At 40.5% G+C, this 21,674-nt stretch overlaps 1 protein-coding gene across 3 annotated transcripts in view; it reads left to right on the top strand.

Annotated features, from left to right (window-relative positions):
• Nucleotides 1-15,186, top strand: part of IFIH1 (interferon induced with helicase C domain 1) — a 48,851-nt gene extending 33,665 nt beyond the window's left edge. For all 3 annotated transcript variants that reach the window (XM_038751411.1, XM_038751409.1, XM_038751408.1), the window contains exons 5-16: nt 2,139-2,359; nt 3,155-3,359; nt 4,857-5,074; nt 5,526-5,642; nt 7,289-7,412; nt 8,449-8,679; nt 8,934-9,196; nt 10,238-10,387; nt 10,975-11,136; nt 12,588-12,778; nt 13,783-13,873; nt 13,980-15,186. In XM_038751411.1, the coding sequence (XP_038607339.1) occupies nt 2,139-2,359; nt 3,155-3,359; nt 4,857-5,074; nt 5,526-5,642; nt 7,289-7,412; nt 8,449-8,679; nt 8,934-9,196; nt 10,238-10,387; nt 10,975-11,136; nt 12,588-12,778; nt 13,783-13,873; nt 13,980-14,159 (2,153 nt within the window). In that variant the 3' untranslated portion in view covers nt 14,160-15,186. The remainder of the gene's footprint in view (nt 1-2,138; nt 2,360-3,154; nt 3,360-4,856; nt 5,075-5,525; nt 5,643-7,288; nt 7,413-8,448; nt 8,680-8,933; nt 9,197-10,237; nt 10,388-10,974; nt 11,137-12,587; nt 12,779-13,782; nt 13,874-13,979) is intronic.
• Nucleotides 15,187-21,674: the final 6,488 nt, after the last annotated feature.

Here is a 21,674-nt window from a genome sequence, read left to right as displayed (position 1 = left end):
TAGCAGTGAGGGGTGAGAGAGGAATGTCGAGGCTGTAAGCACCCATTCAACAACCAATTTGGAGGCCTACATGAGGCTACAAACGCACATCAGAACAGTACCGTCTCCATGAGCTTAACCTATCATTTTTAGTCTTCTGGGACTGAATTGCGGTAAAAGAGACTGGTAGTAAATTCCTCTTGTCAAAGGTGCTGACTTTTCATTTGGAGTGTGGGGGTGAAAACGGGGCAGGGATTTTAGCAGGCTGGGGGCTGGAGGAAGACTGGCACTGAAGAGTGAATTGGCCTGAAAACCACCATTTTAATTTAGGTTGGAAACTCTCAGGTCTATGTCCCGCATGAGGCTCACAGTCTGAACCCCCCATTTTACAGATGAGGTAATTGAGGCACAGAGAAGTAAAGTGACGTGCCCCGGGTCACACAGCAGACAAGTGGCAGAGCCGGGATTAGGACCCAGCTTGTCCCACGGAGATGCACGGTCTGAGTTAGATTTTGGATCGGTGTCTGAGTAGTGTCCAGTAATGGACTTGGCTGTTTTGACTTGCCCTTTACATAATCAAACTTTTCACACTTTTATACCCCGCTGCGAATAACCGTATGTGTTGTGTGCTTAACTACCTGCTTGATCTGATTGCTGAAAACGTCAGAGAGGGGAGGATAGTTGGGGAGGAAAAAATGGAAATTCAGCGCATTAAAATCTGATAGGCTAAACCTGTGGATTTGATGATGCTAAAATGAAGTGAATCATCCATCCAGTGTTAGCTTAAGTATAACGTATCTTTCTGTACTCATCCATACAGAAAGCAAACATCCTGTGCTTCTTTAATAGATGACTATTACTAAACATTGGTATGAATTTTCCTACCTATTCAAAAATACTCTCAAAACAAGTTAACAACCCTCTTTGAAATGGCATCATCAACATTTTTTAAGGTTAATGAGATTGTGTGTTGATTTGGTGTTATGTAACAGAATTGTTGATAGTATAAAAAGGATATTTCTTTCATGTGTAATGTAATACTGATGAGGGTTTTGATTTTTCCTTCTTCGTGATTTTAGGCAGCTGGAACTGTTTTTTTCCTGGTGGAATATTATCTTTATTCCATTCTATGCCAAATGGAAAGTGATTTGAAAGTTTTTCCAGTATTTATTTCACAGCTTAGGTAGACATTAACAATTTTAAAACTCTATATGCCTTTTCTTTCTGACGTATTTCTACTCTAAGTATTTGATTGGCTCTATAGGAAAGTTTTTTGAAATTAGAGAAAATAACCTTCAGTATGTTAAACCTTTGGTGATCTTGAAAAATACTCTTTCTTGTTTTATTTGGGGTTAGGATTTAGAAAACTATTCCACCTGTGGTCTCTCAGAATAATTTCTGAGGAATAAAAGTAAGTGATTTTTAAAAGCTGAACTGCAAATTGTTAAGGGTTCAGGATATGGGGAAAAAAAAGAGTTCCATCAACCTACGAAGGCCAGCTGATTCCAAAGCAAATGGGTGGGAAGAATTGTCTTCCCCTCCCTCCTCCCATTGTCTTCCCCTCCCTCCTCCAGTTTGAAGCATTACCACAGCTGGGAAACCTTGTCAATGGGGGAGAAGGAGAGTTTTGAAGGTGCAGAGGCATTTGGTGTCCATTTACAGGGGGAGAAAATAGGCCTCAAGCAAGGAATCAAAACCTTGGCCTTCCTGTTCAAACCAGCAGTGCATTAGGGAAGCAGAACAGATGTCTTCCCAGGCGAGCAAGCTGGGAGAAGAAGACAATATACAGGTTCACACTATCCATCCGTCTCCCGAGCTCTGGGATAAAACTCTGGTGCCAGAAAAAGAAGCAGATAATTCTAGAAATGCAGATTTTTATATAAATCAACCATTATCCCCAACCCACACATTTCCCAGCAGTTATATTTGGCTATGTACGTCCCATTGAATGTGATCCTGCATTGACTCATTCCCCATCCTTCATCATCGGTACTTCACATCCCGGGGCTGCTTTGAACCCACTGCACTCTTTGGCAGTCTGCAGCGGCACACTGAGCAGAGGACTCCTGAGATACTAAGGGGTTGGAAAACGCATCCTAAGGAACCTTTGTGAGAACCTCCCGTCCTTTAACTTTTGTGTTTTCGTTTATCCCCTTTAGACCCAGAGAGTGTAAAGGAGAGAGGATCGCCTGAGCCGGAGCTAACGCTCAGGTCTTACCAGATGGAAGTGGCTAAGCTAGCGCTGGAAGGGAAGAACATTATCATCTGCCTCCCTACAGGCAGTGGGAAAACCAGGGTGGCCGTTTATATTGCCAAAGATCACTTGGATAAAAAGAAGAAAGCATCAGAGCCTGGAAAAGTTATAGTTCTTGTGAATAAGGTAATCTGATTTCACATTCCAGCAAGGAGTTTCATTTTTAGTACATTCATCAGGCATATCTAAGCCACCTTTCTTTTAGGCCTCATGCAGTTTACCTCAGAATCAATCAATCAATCAATTGTATTTATTGAGCGCTTACTGTGTGCAGAGCACTGTACTAAGCGCTTGGGAAGTACAAGTTGGCAACATATAGAGACAGTCCCTACCCAACAGTGGGCTCAAAGTCTAAAAACATAAGCGATGCTGTAGTAAGTTCAGACCATTAGCCAATGTAATGAAGTATTTTGTCTTTAATGCTTGTGGGAACATAAGTAACAGTGTCCTTCCTTGTATATGTGTCTGTGGTTAGGGATGTGCCACTGGGCGTGGTACCTTGAAAGCGTTACATCAGATGCGTAGTCTCTGTTTTTCATAGCTTCCCCGTCTGCCCTGCATACTTTCTGTCCGTGATATTTAGCAGGGAGCATCACTGAGGAGATCTCAGAAGGCACTAGGTGTATGTAGAGAGGTGTGTCCAGTTGCCTCTGCATTGTCTGGTTCCTTCCTGTGAAGGAAACTTGCCTGTCAAGGCTAAAGTGCCCCGAAAAAGACTTCACCGGTTAAGGTTCCCACTGTTCTAGTCACACCAGTTCTCTGATTAGCTGGTGAATGAGTGAGTTAGGGTCCTGTTGGGGCATAAGTACTGTCCAAAGCTGAGCAGAATGTAAACCTCTTTACATGGGCCAAACTGAATGTCAGACTTAACTGTGTGTTGGGTTCTTTTCCCCTTTTTCTAATTTTCCTGGGCTGCATTAGGTCCCACTCGTGGAACAACACTTCCGTAAAGAGTTCGAGCCATTCTTGAAAAGATGGTATCGCGTCATCAGGTTAAGTGGGGATTCTCAGCTGAAAATCTCCTTTCCAGAAGTGGTCAGATCTCATGATGTCATCATCAGTACAGCTCAGATCCTGGAGAATTCCCTTCTGAACTCAGGGGAAGATGAAAGTGTCCAATTATCAGGCAAGTGGTTTGCTAAAAGATTATGATAATAACACTTGTAGTGTTTAAGCACTTACTATATATCATGCATCTATTTATTTTATTTTGTTAGTATGTTTGGTTTTGTTCTCTGTCTCCCCCTTTTAGACTGTGAGCCCACTGTTGGGTAGGGACTGTCTCTATATGTTGCCAACTTGTACTTCCCAAGCGCTTAGTACAGTGCTCTGCACACAGTAAGCGCTCAATAAATACGATTGATTGATTGATTGATTGATCTGCCAACCGCTAGGGTAAATGGAAGATGCAAGAGCTCACGACTTGTGGGTTAGAGAGAAGGGGTATTTTAATCTTCATTTTACAGTCAAAGAAACTGAGATGTAAGAGAAGCTAAATGACATGCCCAAAGTCACCCAGCGGGCAAGTGATTGAGCTGGGATCAGAACCCAAGTCTCCTGATATCTATGCCTGTCTGTGCTCTATCCACTAGGCTATACTTCTTCTACATGTTTGTCATTCTTGAGTGAAGATTGAAGACTGCTGTGAAATTCATAAACCTTCAAGCATTTGGGTTATGCCATCTCCATGTTTTAGAATTCTGGGGGGCCTCTATCCCCCTCTTCTTTTCCTTAGTCAGGATACATTCATTGACGTCCTTAGGGAGCAAGCATAATGCTAAGCCAAGTCAAGTCAAGGGAAAGTAGGTAAATTTGAAAGGTGAGTTTGAAAGTAGGTGAGGCTCTTCATCTCCTTCCACTTAATAATAAGCAAGTAGACAATGAAATGTATAGTTTTCCAACTCACTTTTTGAGAAGAACTGGCAGAAAGTGGGTATTGAAGAGTCGGCTTTCACCTCTCCAGCTGGTGTCCATTTTGTTAAATCTGCCTCACTGTCTGCAGAGAACAGAATCTGTAATTTGAAAAGGAAAAGGTGTCTAAAATGTGCTATTCCACTGGCAGGATTGTTAGCATTTGAAGTAGCCAACCAGCCCCTCCTTTGCCATCTGCCTTAGAATTTACTCATTCAGGTGATACTCCACAAAGAACCTGCGGCTGCATGCCCTAAGTGGAAGAAATATCTACTTACATTCACTACAAGTGAAACTTTTTTTTTTTGGTATTTGTTAAGAGCTTACCATAAGCCAAGCACTGTTCTAAGAAAAACAAGATACAAGGTGATACAGAGAGATACAAGGTGATCAGGTTGTCCCACATGGGGCTCATAGTCTTAATCCCCATTTTCCCGATGAGGTAACTGAGGTACAGAGAAATTAAGTGAGTTGCCCAAAGTCACACAGCTGATAAGTGGCGGAGCTGGGATTAGAACCCGTGACCTCTGACTCCCAAGCCCGGGCTCTTTCTACTGAGCCATGCTGCTTCCTTCCAAACACTTAAAGACCATTATTAGAGTACAGGCTCTAAATAACTTAGTGTTTTTTTAATAATGAAAGTTTAATAGCATTAGCTCTTGGAAACGACCAGGGAAAGAAATAACCTGTGTAATTTGGCTTCTTTTTCAAGATTTTTCCCTCATCATCATTGATGAATGTCATCACACCCAAAAAGAAGGTGTCTACAACAATATAATGACCCGCTATTTGACACAAAAGATGAAAAATAAGAAGCTGATGAAAGAAAATCAACCTGTGGTTCCTCAGCCTCAAATCCTAGGACTGACAGCCTCGCCCGGGGTGGGAAAGGCAAAGAAGCAAGCAAAAGCTGAAGAGCATATTTTAAGAGTAAGTCACCATCCTTCTTGGCTGGGGATTTTTAAAATGTAACCATGCTGCATCCAGTGCCTAATTTGTTGTATTTAAACATCATATGGTCCAGAGCTGCCTATAGTGGGGCACTGCTTTCCCTAATTTTGCATCAAACTTTTTCATTTAAACTTTCTGTAGGCAAGTCGCCAACTGTCTCCTCCTCAGTTTTATCTGTCAAAAATGGGATTGTACATGATTCCCATAGCACCTATATATCAGCCGCAAATTTTCATAGTAAGAATGAAAAATGTTATTCATTTCCAGCAGTTACTCTTAAAAGTCATGCTTAGGAAATCTCTGAGATACCCCAAGCAACAAGAAATTAATGTTCATTGTTGCTATTTTAAGAAGTGTACAATAAATTGATTTATTTTTAGGTACTGTAATAGGATAAATGAATAAAAAGTGTGTCTCTTCTCCATTCCAGATATGTGCCAACCTTGATGCATTTACAATTAAGACAGTTAAGGAAAATGATGCCCTTTTAAAATCTCAGGTGAAGGATCCGTGCAAGAAGATAGTGATTGCAGATGACACCAGATATGTATGTGTTGAAAATCTTATATCCATGCGTTCATGAAAAGAAATTTTTTTAATTGTTTACAGAGGCTGTTTGACCTTAATCAAGTGAATTATACTATTCAAAAATATTAGCAGATAAAGCGTGAAAAACAGCTGCTTTCCCATGCAGCAATTTGCTTGTTAAATTTGTTTTGGCTCCAAGAGATTAGTACAGTGCTCTGCACATAGTAAGTGGTCAGTAAATACAATTGATTGATTGATTTAAGGTGTGAGCTGAAATTCAAGATTCTAAGCAACCGTACGTCCTCACGGCCAACTCATACATTAGGTCATGCACTCGACTGGCTTTCTTTCTCCTGACCAGGCACCGCGGCCTTTGTGAACACTGAGCCAGAAATTGGGCTGGTGCTAGGACCTTGGCGAAACTTTGTTGAGGCCAGGCTGGATTGGTTGGGCTGATGGGTGTGACCCATATAGGTGGAGTCCACTGAGTTAGCCTCTGCCTTGAAGAAATAAACTTATCCAACTTCCCTGTTTCGCCCAAATCTTTCCTCTTCCCAGGCCCTTTAATCCACCACCCCACCCTCCACTGCCCACTTTACCAAACCCTTGGACCAGGAATCTGTCTGGGTGAAACAACTCCAGGATTCTAAAAAAAAAACCAGAAAGCCTAAAAACACCCAATAATAGTTGTGATATTTGTTAAGAAAAAACCCCAATACTAATTGTGATATTTGTTAAGAACTTACTATGTGTCAGTCACTGTGTTAAGCGCTGGCATGGACACAAGCAAATTGGGTTGGACACAGTCCCTGTCCTACTTAGGGCTCATAGTCTTAATCCCCAATTTTACAGATTAGGGAACTGAGGCCTAGAGGAGTGAAGTGACTTGTCCAAGGTCACACAGCAGAGAAGTAGCAGAGGTGGGATTAGAACCCAGGTCCTTCTGAGTCCACTAGGCCAACCTTATATTCCAATTAGTTTTAAACCCTTTCTAGACTATGAGCCCGTTGTTGGGTAGGGACCATCTCTATATGTTGCCAATTTGTACTTCCCAAGTGCTTAGTACACTGCTCTGCACACAGTAAGCACTCAGTAAATACGATTGAATGAATGAATGAAAGTTAGGAAGAAATACTGTTGTTCAGCATTTCCAAATAGAGACATTTCCATGCTTGTCAACTGTGGACTTGCCACAAGTGTGGCATTTATTTAAAAATGCCCTAGATTCTTTCCCAGATCTATTTGCCACCATGCCTTGCACTACTAACTGTCCCTTTTACCAAAACCTCTGGACTTAATTCTACCTTGGGTTTGGAGAAGGGATAAATATTTATTTATTTATTTATTTATATTTGTGTTAATGTCTGTCTCCCCCCATCTAGACTGTAAGCTAGTTGTGGATAGGGAATGTGTCTGTTCATTGTTGTATTGTACTCTCCCAAGAGCTCAGCGCAGTGCTCTGCACACTGTAAGTGCTCAATAAATATGATTGAATGAATAAATTGGGCATACACATTCATGAACATATGTGTTAATGGCTGGGTTGTCAGAGATGCACACACTTAAAAAAAAAAACAACCTCAAGTATTTTTTAGCTGAATTAGTTGAGACACTGCATGATCCAAGAGGATTAAATGCCTAATATGGCTGTATTTTTACTTTTAGGATCCTTTTAAAAAGAAGCTTATTGATATTATGGCAGATATTCAAAACTATTGCCGACTTTATCCAACATCTGATCTTGGCGGCCAGCAATACGAACAATGGGTCGTTCAGATGGAAAAAAAAGGTAATTGTTGCCAACTTCTTTTTGGCTGGGTGGCAAAGCGAGGCCAGAAGATTGGTGGAGTGGGCTGTATTCAGGGCCTAGCACCTTATGAAAAAGCAGACACCAGGGCAGATCTCCCCATATATTCCTCTTATATGGCCGTGAGTGAAAGGTAGAGAGGGCAGTGCCTGCCACACAGTGGAGGCAAGAGAAAGAGAGATGCAGAAGGGTAGCGAGAGAGAGAGAAAGAAAGAAAGACAGAAAGAAAGACAGACAGAAAGAGAGAGAGAGAGAAAGAGAGAAAGGAAGGAAGAAAGAAAGAAAGGAAGAAAGAAAAAGAAAGGAAGGAAGGAAGGAAGAAAGAAAGAAAGAAAGACAGAGAGAGAGAGAAAGAAAGGAAGGAAGAAAGAAAGAAAGAAAGAAAGAGAAAGAGAGAGAGAAAGAAAGGAAGGAAGGAAGAAAGAAAGACAGAGAGAGAGAGAGAGAAAGAAAGAAAGAAAGAAAGAAAAACAGAGAGAGAGAGAGTGAAAGAGAGAGAAAGAAAGAATGAGAAAGAAAGAAAGAAAAAGAAAGAAAGAAAGAAAAGAAAAAAGAAAGAAAGAAAAGAAAGAGAAAGAAAGAAAGAAAGAAAAAGGAAGGAAGGAAGGAAAGAAAGAAAGAAAGAAGAAAGAAAGGAAGAAAAAGAAAGAAAGAAAGAGAAAGAAAGAAAGAAAGAAAAAGAAAGAAAGAAAGAAAGAAAGAAAGAAAGAAAGAAAGAAAGAAAAAGAAAGAGTTCAAGTAGAGTCATAGCTTGTGAGTCTACAATTGATTAAAGCAGTGGGAGGCAGATTTTGGGGACAGCTAGGATTTTAAGGACACTGGATGGAGTCTGTGCCACGACATTTTAAACTTCATCAACTACTTAATAGTACTTACGGTGATTAATGTGTGCAAAGTACTGTACTAAGTTGGTAGACACAATCCCTTCCCCTGAAGAATTCATGATCCAGCTTACCAACATTAAGATCTGTTTCCACCAGTACTTATATTGCTTGAATGGACGTTTTTTTCCCTTTAGCTGCAAAAGAAGAAAACCGTACAGAGCGTGTATGTGCAGAGCATTTGAGAAAGTACAATGAGGCCCTGCAAATTAACGACACCATCCGAATGATTGATGCGTACAACCATCTTAAAAACTTCTATAAGGATGAAAAAGCAAAGAAAATGGCAGCACAAGAGGAAGATGATGATGGACAGGCTGCTCTAATTCTGAATAAGACAGATAAATATCTCATAGATTTATTTTATGGTAAGACTCAGTTGCATGTATTGCAAATCACAGTTCAGCCTTGTGTAGCTCATTTATTTCAAACTGGTCTTCCTACTTATAAAGTTTAATGTCAGCCTGCCTTAGTGGGAAATCTTCACAGTGGTATTTCGGAAGCACTATGTTGGAGTTTAGATCCATTAGGAAGTTGAATTGACTTCAGTGTGTGGTGCTGAGCTTCTGAGTCTTCAGAAGTAATAGCAGTGCTTGACTGATTTCCTTTGCTCATCCTTTAGAAAACAAAGAAAAGCTGAAGCAGTTGGCCTTAGATCCAGATCATGAAAATGAAAAACTGACCAAGTTAAGAAACACCATAATTGAAGAATTTACTAAGGCCGATGAAGCGGCAGCCCGAGGAATCATTTTTACCAAGACTCGGCAAAGTGCTTGTGCCCTCTCTCAGTGGATCGCTGAAAATGACAAATTTGCAGAAATAGGAGTGAAAGCTTACTATCTCATTGGTGCTGGCCACAACAGTGAATTTAAACCCATGACCCAGGTATAAGCTCTCAGAATGCATTTGGTTATTATATTTTGATAATTATCTTCACTCTCCTAGCCATTTCTTGACTAAACTCTTATTCTTGAAGTAGTCGAAGTGGTAAGCAAAGCATTTTGCTTCCGACTGGGATAAATGCAAAATGAATAAATTAATCACCCTGTTCTACATGGGACTCAAATTGAAAATGTGGGTAAAAGCCTCCCCTACCCCCAGCCAACTGAGCAATAGAGAAAATAGAAATGATCCCTGCCCTCATGGACTTTACAATATAGTAAGGAAGGAAGATGTTAAAATAAATTACAGATAGGAGGAAGAAGGGAAAGTTGGAGTTGAGGTATTTGGTATCTGGTTTTAATTAAGAATATACTTTAAACATCTTGATTTCATTTAGAGTGAAAAAACTCCCAGTTGAATTATTTAATCAATTAACTATATTAACAGTTTACTGTGTACTCAGCATTGTACTAAGCACTTGGGAGAAAATAGAATAGGCAGACGTGTTCCAGTAGTTTAAAAAAAACCCAGTGGCTTCTGTCTTTTCCGTTTTGTTAATTTCTTTGCCTGAATGCCTCCCGGAGCAATAAAATAATCTGTACTTTTCTCCGAGGTATCCAGAAAGAGCCAAGACACTGTAGACTTTATCATTCCCCATTTTCTGAAGTTAATATAGCAGACAAAAAGAGTTTACAATTTTTGAAATGAATTCTAATATTCCTGTCCAAAAACCTTTTTTTCCCACGCTCTCTCATCATTTTATTTTATGAGCATTGGATTTTATGATCTATCAATCAACAGATTAGAAGATAGATATATTTCATTAAGATGTATAAATCCCCAAATGAAAAATTGAATGTAATTTGGCCATCATCTGTTTGCTCAATTCCAAAATATGATGGCACCATTGGCCAGTATGAGCTAACCCTTAGCTTGTACTGACCACTAACAATTTATTATCTTTTTATCCATCAGGGAGCACCTAAAATGTTTAGGAACTGTAGCTTAGCAGCAAAAAAATAACTTATTGACATTTTTCCACAGAATGAACAAAGAGAAGTCATTAATAAGTTCCGTACTGGAAAGTTAAATCTCCTCATTGCAACCACAGTGGCTGAAGAAGGTCTGGATATAAAAGAATGTAATATTGTTATCCGCTACGGTCTCGTTACCAATGAAATAGCAATGGTCCAGGTATGGGTGTTAACCTTGGTTCATGATCTTCTGATTTATTTTTTTCAGTTCTTCTTTTTATTCCTTTTATTTTAATAAATGCCTGAGCCGGTATTATTTATTTTCAATCAGTGGTATTTATTGAGCACTTTGTGTGGACCACTGTTAAGAAGAATAATAATAATTATCATGGTATTTGGTAAGCACTTACCAGGCTCTGTTCTAAGCGCTGGATGTGAGAGTACATTGCAAAAAGAATAGATAGAGATGATTCCTTACCACAAGGAGCTTACAGACTAGAGAGGGAGACGATCATTAAAATAAATTACATCTGGACATGTACAAAAATGCTATGGGGCTGAGGGAGGGGAGAACACCTGAATGTTTAAGGGAAATAGATCTGTTTGCTACTGTTTGACTCACAGTATGTTTCTCCTGCCAGAGAAGTTGCCCAGTACCCTCAGTTGGCAACGCATTTGGGTGGCATGCTATTAGGGAGCGTTCATCTGAAAAAATACATTTTTTCAGAGTCATTCATCTCTGACCTAATGCCGAACCTGTTTCCAAGGCATTCATCTTTTCTTTCCTCTGTGATCGCCAACATACAGGCCCGAGGACGAGCTCGTGCTGATGAGAGCACATACGTACTGGTGGCGCAAAGTGGGTCAGGAGTCATTGAACGTGAAAGTGTTAATGTTTACCGGGAAAAAATGATGTATAAAGCCATCAACCGTGTTCAGAACATGACGCCTCAGGATTATTCTCAGAAGGTATTGCTGGTGATCGTTGCTCTCTTTCTTTAGGAAGTTGTTTTCCTTTTCTGAGGGCTTCCCTTGGTAGCGTTGCATATGTGGGTACAGAGTACATTGAAGCCTTGCTCTAGCTCCATACATGAGCATCAGGTAATTTAAAGTGAGGTCAGTAATATCGGGAAGGAATAAATGGCTATATGGGATTTCACGATTCAAATAACCCAAGATGGTGGACCACTGAGAGGAATCAAGATGGGGGTCTAAGGGTTCAGGCTTTCTGGTTTGGTCCAAGATAAGCGCTTAGTACAGTGCTCTGCACATAGTAAGCGCTCAATAAATACGATTGATAAGATAGGCTGGGGGTTTGTGGATTGAGACATGCAGTTCTATGCGTGCAGAAAACAATAAATAGCACTGATTGATTGATTGATTGATTGCTTAATTTATTACCCAGGGAAAAAGTGATTTTTTTTGCCCCACTAAGGAGAGAGATCCAAAAGAAATCTCTGTGGAAAAATACTCTAGTTCTCCAGGAATCCAGTATTGCTTCCATGAGCATTTTCTACACTCAGTTCTTGTGCTGTCTAAACCATAAAGCGAAAATCCTTTCGAAAATCATTAGGCTAAAAAAAATTTATTTTGCCTTCAAACAAATACATTGACTCCCTTCATATTCACCAGGTCTTCCCTCTTTTGAGAGAAGCAGCGTGGCTCAGTGGAAAGAGCCCGGGCTTGGGAGTCAGAGGTGATGGGTTCTAATCCGGGCTCTGCCACTTGCCTGCTGTGTGACCTTGGGCAAGTCACTTAACTTCTCTGAGCCTCAGTTACCTCATCTGTAAAATGGGAATGAAGACTGTGAGCCCCACGTGGGACAACCTGCTCACCTTGTATCCCCCCCAGTGCTTAGAACAGTGCTTTGCACATAGTAAGCGCTTAACAAATGCCATTATTACTGTTATTTCAACTCATTCTGTTGCTTCCCCGGGAAGGCCAGGAAAGGCTCCAACTCAGCAACATAAACCCTTTCGACTTTTAGCCTGTGTGGCTGTGCTGTGGCTTGTGTGGCCGTTAGCCTGAGCCACGAGGAGCCTAAAAACCTGTAGCTCTGTCGTGCTTATCGTCATCCTTGTCTTCTATTTTTGTTTTATCTTTCTCTGGGTGTCTACCGACAATGCCCTCCCCCACCATTCTTAGATCGGCAGCTCTTGGAGGCCTGAGACCATGTCCGAATCTCATCCACACCCATCTTTACCCTTCCCTCCTACAGTGTTTCGCAGTCACAGTTCTTCCTCAAAAACAGGTTTCCGTAAAAACGAAACAAGATCATTCAGACCCCTTTCCTCATTTTTATAATACCCACCCTCCTTTCTTTTAAGCTCAGGGCACACAAGTCAGTGCTGATTTTCCCGCTGGCTAAAGGTAATTGAATCCTACGTATCACACTGTGAATCTTTTCTTTCTGTTTTCAGATTTTGGAGTTCCAGATGCAAAGTATAATGGAAAAGAAAATGAAAATCAAGAAAAATCTAACCAAGCAAATCAGGGAAAACCCAGCGTTGATAACTTTGAGCTGCAGAAACTGTAGTAAACAAGCCTGTACTGGAGAGGACATTCAAGTTATTGAAAATATGCACCACGTTAATATGACTCCAGAGTTTAAGTAAGTGTTTTCCCGAATTGAATGTTGATGGTTTTGTAAAGGGTGTACGTCCATTACAAATAGTAAATACACGTGAGGCCGAAGCTTCTCAGTCTCTGTGGTGGTATCAGCGTATTCAGGAGGTGAATCCCCATTAGCACAGGTTCAAGGCCAGCAGGGCCTACAGAAAAGAACACAGGCCTGGAATTCGGGAAACGTGGGTTCTAGTCCTCACTCTGACCCCTGCCTGCTATGTGACCTTGGGTAAGTCACTTAACTTTTCTGAGACTCGGTTTCCTCCTAGACTATAAATTCTGGGTCCAGTGTTATCATCTTATATCTCCTCGAAGGCCTTGCACATAGTAAGGATTTAATAAATGCCACCAGGTGAGCCCAGAACCCCCAATTCTAAGAACCCTGTAGTGGGTGTTCTTTGGGTATCATTTCACCATCCTCCCTCCCCTTGCACTTAACGCTTTCCCTTTATGCACAGAAAATATGAGCACAGGTCATGCCTGTGTGTGGAACTGGCAGCATGAATCCTGGGGAGAGCATACTTTCCCCTGAGGAGAATTAAAAAAAAAAGGGGCAGATCAAGTATTAATGAATATACCTGCTCTCCCTGAATCTAAATCCCTACAAAGTATAGAGTAAACAGCACACCTGGTGTGAGAATGTTCAAAGACTAAAAAACAGTGGTTTAAAATTTATGAAACTATCTTAAATTCGGGCAAAACTTCCCAGAAGAATCGGGATTTGACCTGTGACATAAATCGGAAACGGGGAAGATTGGTCTAGTTAAATCAGTGCAGGTGGAACCAGGGCAGATGTCAGGAAGAACCATGATGGCAGACCCAGAAACCAGAAACCCAGAAACTTGACTAAAATGGAGTTTGGGCTTGGAAAGTAGTGATTGGTGGCAGTGATTTCAGAAAGGGATGAATGACATGGAATTCTTCCATTTAGTAGCAAATTTGGTTTAGAAAATGCAACTGGATCTGATTTCTGGGTGTTTTTAACTTCAGGCAACTTTACACTACAAGAAGTAACAAAGTACTGCAACAGAAACTTGCAGATTATCAAATAAATGGTGAAATTATCTGCAAATGTGGTCAGGTAAGAATTCTATGTTCCTTTTAGTTAACAAATATCAGTTTAGTGCTGAAATTTGAAGAACAGAAATATAACGTGTGGTTTTTGTTGTTGTTTTTCTGTTTTGCAGTCCTGGGGAACAATGATGGTGCACAAAAGTTTAGATTTCCCTTGTCTCAATATCAAACATTTTGTGGTGACTTTCACAAATAATTCTGAAAAGAAGATATATAAACGATGGAGTGAACTACCTATCACATTCCCGAAGCTTAACTATTCAGATTATTGTATGTTTAGTGATGAAGATTAACATTTAATGTTTTTTTAGAACTTCGAGCTCTACTCTTAAGGCAGGGTTCCACAATGGCAAATGGATATTTTAGCAGTGAATAAGCGGACACTAATGACAGTATCCGTTATATGAGAACAAAATCAACTCTGTTTCATCTCTGTGTTTACTTTTGTTATGAAGATGTGTTTCTGCTTAGAAAGAGGGGGTTTTCAGATAAAACCTCCATATCGGCTATTAATGAGGGAGTTTCCACCCTGCCATATCTTTAGCACTTTGTCTCCCTCCTTGTGAAGAGGGGAAAAGCAGTGGGTCAAACATTAAAAAGCAGTAGAGGAATGCTTGCCTCACTTAACCTAATTGTTGTGATTGACTCAAGCTTTGCATCATCCTTCTGGGTGTGTGATCTTAAATAGAAGATCATTTGATCCAACCTCTAAACATCTATGTAATGGGGAGACAGCAGTATTCCATGCAGAATATCCAAAAATAATATAATTTTGTAATTATGGTATTAAGTACTTACAATGCACTTTGTAAAATTATCAGCTTGGTCCCACATGGGACTAACAATCTATTTTTCTATCCACTCAGATTAGGAAATTGGGGCCCAGAAGGGTTAAGGCACTTGCCCAAGGTTGCACAGCAGATCAGTGGCAGAACTAGGACTAGAATATGGGCCTGAACTCCTTCTACTAGGCCTTGCCATCTCCACCCCTGTTTTTAGTTTTACTTTCAACTTTCCCTTCTTCCAGCAAATGTTTTATAAGAACCACTACCAAGTACAATCGTTGATGGCTTGAAGTAGAGGCAAGCTAATAAGCAATAAATTCATCAAAGGACAGGCCGAACAGTTTGAAGAGGACATTGTTGTACAAACTAATGGCTCAGCATCTAAATGCTCAGGAAATGAGGATAACAATATGTATTAATATCGATTTTTGATTTCTGAATTATGTTACCATTCATTCATTCAACCATATTTATTGAGCGTTTACTGTGTACAGAGAACTGTACTAAATTCTTGGAAAGTACAGTTCGGCAACAAATAGAGACATTTCCCTACCCAACAGCGGGCTCACAGTCTAGGAGGGAGGAGACAGACAACAGAACAAAACAAGTAGATGGGCATCAATAGTGTCAATATAAATAAATAGAATTATAGCTATTACATATATTTAGATATCATCGTATGACAAGACTTACTTGAAGGTACCATGCTAGATCAGTTGCATTATTTGGAGTGGATGAGAAAAAGGACACTAACATAATTTTCCAAATTCCTCAAGAAATTCCTGATGATGGCAACTCAATTATGCCTGGCTTCAAATAAGCTATTGGAAATTGTACAACAGAAAATAGTTGGATGTTCTACTGTAGCATGTCTTTGAGACTGTCACAACTATCATCTTTTTCTGTAATTCTTTCAATACAACAGTGTAAAGATTTATGTGACAAATACTGCAAAGCCTTATATGTGATTTGAAATCTGAATAGCTGTTTGGAAACTGTAGGATAAATTTTATAATAAAAGCCTGGTACAAATAGCATTTTGTTGTTATTGTTCAGTATGTTCCAATTTTCTAGCATCTTTGGAGACTACACAGTTGACATACCAACCTCCATTGTAATCGATCAGTGGTATTTATTTGTGCTTACTATGTGTGCAGCATTGTACTAAGTGCTTGGGAGAGTATTATACAATAGATATGGTAGACCTGATTACTGTCTAGTGGGAAAGACTGACATTGAGATAAATTACAGTTAGAGGATGCAGCAGAATGTAAGAATATGTACACAAGTGCTGTGGGGATGGGATGGGTGAGAATCAAAATGGTAAAGAGTTATGGTTATGGTTATGGTAAAGAGTTATGGTAAAGAGTTATGGTTGTACATATTTATTACTCTGTTTATTTATTTATTTATTTATTTTACTTGTACATTTCTATCCTACTTATTTTATTTTGTTGGTATGTTTGGTTCTGTTCTCTGTCTCCCCCTTTTAGACTGTGAGCCCACTGTCGGGTAGGGACTGTCTCTATGTGATGCCAATTTGTACTTCCCAAGCGCTTAGTACAGTGCTCTGCACATAGTAAGCGCTCAATAAATACGATTGATTGATTGATTGATAAAGAGTGATGGAGGCTGGGATGAGGAGAGAATCAAAGTGCTTAGGGGGTACAGACACAATTGCATAGGCAATGCAGAAGGAAGAGCAAATGAGAAATAGGAAGGGCTTTTGGATGAGTTGTGATTTTAGGATGGTTTTGAAGATGAGGAGAGTGGTGGGCTGCTGGATGTGAAAAAGGAGAAAGTGCCAGGCTAGAGGGAGAACATGAGCAAGGGGAAGTCGGCAGGACAGATGATATTGAGATACAGAGAACAGGTTGACGTTAGAGGAGCAGAGTGTGTGAGCTGAGTTGTAAGCTTTTAGTCTTTTAGACTTTTAGTCTTTTAGACTGTGAGCCCATTGTTGGGTAGGGACTGTCTCTCTATATGTTGCCAACTTGTACTTCCCAAGCGCTTAGTACAGTGCTCTGCACACAATAAGCGCTCAATAAATACGATTGATTGATTGTAGTGGGAGATTAGCGAATTTAGGTAGGAAGCGGAGAGCTGATTGAATGCATCATTGCCAATGGTAAAGAGTTTCTGTTTGATGCAGGGGTAGATGGATAACCACAGGGGGTTTTTGAGAAGTAGCGAGACAAACTGAGAGAGTATTTTAGAAAAATGAATTGGGCAGCAGTAAAGTGAGGAGAGGAAAGAGACTGGAGGTGGGGAATTCAGTGAGGAGGCTGATGCAGTAGTTGTTGCAGTAGTGCTTGGACTAATATGTTAGGAGTTTGGTTGCAGACTGGAGATATTTTATAAAGGAAGAACTGGCAAAACTTGGTGACCTACTGAACATGCAGATTGAATGAGAGCAATGAACTGGAGATAATGTCAAAGTTTAGGGCTTATAAAGTACTAAGGATTGTAGTTGCCTTGCAGTATGGGAAAATCAGGGGGAATAATAGTAATGATGGTATTTGTTAAGTGCTTACTATGTGCCAAGCACTGTTCTAAGCACTGGAATAGAGACAAGGTTATCAGGTTGTTCCACATGGGGCTCACAGTCTTAATCCTCATTTTACAGATGAGGTAACTGAGGCACAGAGAGGTTACCAAAGTCACACAGCAGACAAGTGGCAGAGCCAGGATTAGAACCCACACCCTCAAACTCCCAAGACTGGGCTCTTTCCACTAAGCCATGCTGCATCTCGGAGACAGGGCTTGGGCTTTGGTGGAAAGATGAGTTCTCTGTGAAGTTTGTGGTGTTGGAACATCCAAAAAGAGGTGTCCTGAAGCAGGAACATCATCAATCGTCATCAATCGTATTTACTGAGCGCTAACTGTGTACAGAGCACTGTACTAAGTGCTTGGGAAGTACAAGTTGGCAACATATAGAGGCAGTCCCTACCCAACAGTGGGCTCACAGTCTAAAAGGGGGAGACAGAGAACAAAAGCAAACATACCAACAAAATAAAATAAATAGAATAGATATGTACAAGTAAAATAAATAAATAAATAGAGTAACAAATATGTACAAACATATGTACATATATACAGGTGCTGTGGGGAAGGGAAGGAGGTAAGATGGGGGGATGGAGAGGGGGACGAGGGGGAGAGGAAGGAAGGGGCTCAGTCTGGGAAGGCCTCCTGGAGTAGGTGAGCTCTCAGTAGGGCCTTAAGCTCTCAGTAGGGCCTTGGATGAAATATGGAATTGCAGAAGGAAAGAAATCGGAGCTGGAGAGGTAGATTTGGGAATCATCTGCACAGAGATGGTAGTTGAAGCTGTGGGAGTGAATTATTTTCTAAGGGGGTACGTATAGATGGAGGATGGAAGGGACCCAAACCTGAGCCTTGAAGGGATCCCATAGTATGGGAAATGGAGGCAGAGGAGGAGTCCATGAAAGAGATTGAGAGGGGGCAGCCAGATAGGAGGAAAACCAGGAGAGGGGGTGTTAGTGAAGCCAAGGATAGACAGTGTTTCCAGGAGAAGGGAGTGGTCCACAGTACTGAAGGCACTTGAGAGGTCTAAGGATTTGGAGGGAGTATAAAGTTCGTTGAATATGACAAGGAGGTCATTGGCGACCTTAGGGCAGTTTTCTTGGAGTGGATGGGGCAGAAGTCAGATTGCAGGGGGTCAAGGAGAAAACTGAAAGCAAGGAAAAGGAGATGGTGTAAAAATCTCACGAGTTTAGAAAAGAAAGGTAGGGTGATGGGGTGATAACTGCAGGAAGCCATGGACATGTTTGAGTGAGCAGTAGAAGAAGGTGGTCAGGGAGGGAAGAAGATACAGTCATCATTTCTAATAGTGAATTGCCGTACAGCCCCCAAAATAAATACACATTTCAAATTCAGGGAGCCAAGCAATTACCCATAAAGAAGTCCAGAATTGGACCACCTCAAAAGAGATTTGGGTATTTACTAATAGATCACAAAGAAGGTGAGCTGCATTTTTTCCATGTATAAAGGAGAGTTAAAAAGGGATTTTAAGGGAACCACAAAACTCCCCCTGGTCTCTCACTGTGCTTCAGTCCTCAGACGCATCATCATCCCTAGGATATCCTCCAAGACAAACATCCCTGGCATTGCAGAAATTAGCCTGGCTTGCTGAGTGAAATGAGTTAGTCCTGTTTGTTTTGGTGCATATGGACAGGGGCAATAGCTTTTGAAAGATGATTCCAGGTCATTCTGGTGGTACATCTCATCAAAATATCTTGTATAAACTGATATGTGCCAAACAGCAAAAGGAGGGGTTCAGCTGAAATGGTCTTTTAGAGACTAATGAGGTAACTGGGTCAGCTTTTTCTGCTCCAAGAAAGGCTAGTTGCATGGACAAGTCTTGTGTTGCCTGGACACCACCTGGCTCAATGTAATGACTAGAAAAATGACAAATTCTAAGTAACAGAGATACAAGTCATTGGTCCAAGCTCTCTTAAAGATGAATAATTTTTAGAAATGGAAGATAACGACTATGGTGTTGGGCTCTATTCAGAAGAATTCCGACTGGCTGGACAACTGGCATAGTGGATAGAGCCATTTTACTTGGATTTGCACCTATTATTCATCCCTCCCTCAGCCCCACAGCACTTACGTACATATCCATAATTTATTGATTTATACTATTGCCTGTCTAACCCTCCAGACTCTCAGCTCATTGTGTGCAGGGAACATGTCTCACAACTCTGTTATATTGTACTTCCAAGTGCTTAGTACAATGCTCTATACACAGTAAGCGCTCGATAAATACCATTGATTGCTTGACTGGAGACTGATCCGTGGTTTTCGATGGGAGACTTTTGTTATTACCATTTCTGTCCCATATAGAGGTGGCTGTAGTACTGTTAATACATTATAAAATGAAAGATGGACAATTTAAAAAGTAAATCTTTTTTGTTTGGGTCCTTTGCAGCTAACTGTCCTAGACTTGAGTACTTTACCCTTCAGTATAAAAGCTATAAAGTTGTATCTTGCCTTTGCCACTACGCATCATCCACCCCCGAGGCAATTGACTATGGAGGCGTTTGTGGGGCGGGCGGTGGTTACTGACACTTTGTTCATGAAGAAATGATGCAGAGAAAATGATGATTAGTAAAACTGAGTGTGGTACCATCCGTGCATGAGTATCTTACTTCAAAAAGTGATGAACGATAACTTGAATCAGAATGTCAAAAAGAAAAATATAAAAAAATTGCTACTGTAACTCATAAGGAAAAATGAAAGAACTTGAAGTGATTCTCCATTGCTCTTGCCTGCCTCCATCAATCCGTGGTTCTTGGCCTGCACTTTTTTCATGTTACATATATAGGTAAGATGGCATCTTTTTGATGTCCTGTTGTTTCGGTTGGAAGCCCATCGATGCCATATATTCTTTGCCTGGAAATCTTCTCTGAGATGTTGACTGCTACAGAAGTGTGAACTGGTGTTTCCAAAGGAACTCTATTGTTAAAAGAGCCCAGACCTTGTCATTGTGAATGTCATTCCAATTAAGCAGTGGGGTGCAATGCCTTGGGTCACCTTGAAGCAAACAGCTGGAAATATTTATTGAGTATCCATAGCACAGTTAAGATACCCTATTATGGATCTGCTCATCATGCTGTTGAAATTGGTGTGAAAAGAAAGCCAGAGAAAAGTGCTGAATTTATTCCTTAAATCAGTTATTTTAGTTCACCATCATATAAATTAAATGGAAATCAAGACTTTTTTCATTTCATTGTCTTTGAATTTCACTTTCCTGAAGCCATTAATCAAGAGGGGAATGATTTTTATGTGTTCTTAAATTGTAGCGGTTTGTATTTTTCAATCAATCAATCAAGGGCATTTATTGAGCACTTGCTTTGTGCAGAGTACTGTACTAAGTGCTTGGGAGAGGACAGTACAACAGAATTAGCAGGCATGTTCCCTGCTCATAGTAAGCTTACGCTCTAGAGGACCAAAGAACACATGTTTGCCTGGAATCAAACCACAGTAAAAGTTTGTTCCCGAAACGGGATGTGGATACAGTGGACTGCTGTTCATTTACCTCAGTACATCCTCAATGAAAACAAAATCAATGAGTTTCCATAACAATTAACTGATATAATAGACATTTTCCACACTTTTTTGCCTGAATACCTTGGGCAGGAATACAAGTTGTAAGTGGGGCTGTTGTGTAACTTTAAGAAATTCAATACAAAAATTGCAGTGCAGATCTTGCAATGAAAACTAGTTTAAAATTACGTTATTCAGCTCTCATTCAGTCCTAAAGTATTTGCTTCTAAGACATCCTGCTTGTCTTCCTTTCTGCAGATTATCTTGCCCTGCAAGCACAGTGTGGTTTCATCTAGGAAGTGTATCAACAATCTCACAAATTAATTGCTAAAAATTGGGAGGTTCATGGAAGTTCCACTCATTCCAGAGTTTGTATTGTTTCCTCCACATTTACCAAAACCCTCTGAAGCTGGCCCCACATCCTCCAATTGCTCTCCATCTGATCAAGAAGAGAAAATAACAGGGATCTTCCCACAGAAAATGCTATCTGAATTGCACCACCCGCACACAAAAAAAATTCCTAGGAAAACCCAAAAAATGAGACTAGGAAGGAGAGAGAAAAAAATATATTGTTTCCTAACAGATGTCGAATGTGCTCAATTCGATTCACATCTGACACACCCTGCTGTCCCATAGGCCTGGGCACTTGCTTTCTTGTTTTTCAAGGTGCCTATGATCTGATTTTGCCAGCACCTTGTTTGTTTCCAGAAGTTCGTCACTGCCTGCAGATCGACTCAAATGATCGTCCTTCTCCTGCCCTCACACAGTCATTAAGACCGGTTTACGATCCTGATACTCATTTATGTTGCTTTGAGAGATGATTGTAACAACCTCCTCATGAATTTCTAGGATTTAATGACCTGCTCGCTACTAGTAAAGTCGTTCTTCACACAGTAGGGATTCAATAAGAACCATTGACTGAATGATGCCAATATATAATTTTACTTCCAGCCCCTA

The sequence above is a fragment of the Tachyglossus aculeatus genome, chromosome 9, assembly GCF_015852505.1.
Source record: "Tachyglossus aculeatus isolate mTacAcu1 chromosome 9, mTacAcu1.pri, whole genome shotgun sequence".
In the NCBI taxonomy this organism is placed as follows: domain Eukaryota; kingdom Metazoa; phylum Chordata; class Mammalia; order Monotremata; family Tachyglossidae; genus Tachyglossus; species Tachyglossus aculeatus.
The sequence above is the reverse complement of the archived record's forward strand: the minus strand, read 5'-3'. Positions and strand labels throughout refer to the sequence as shown.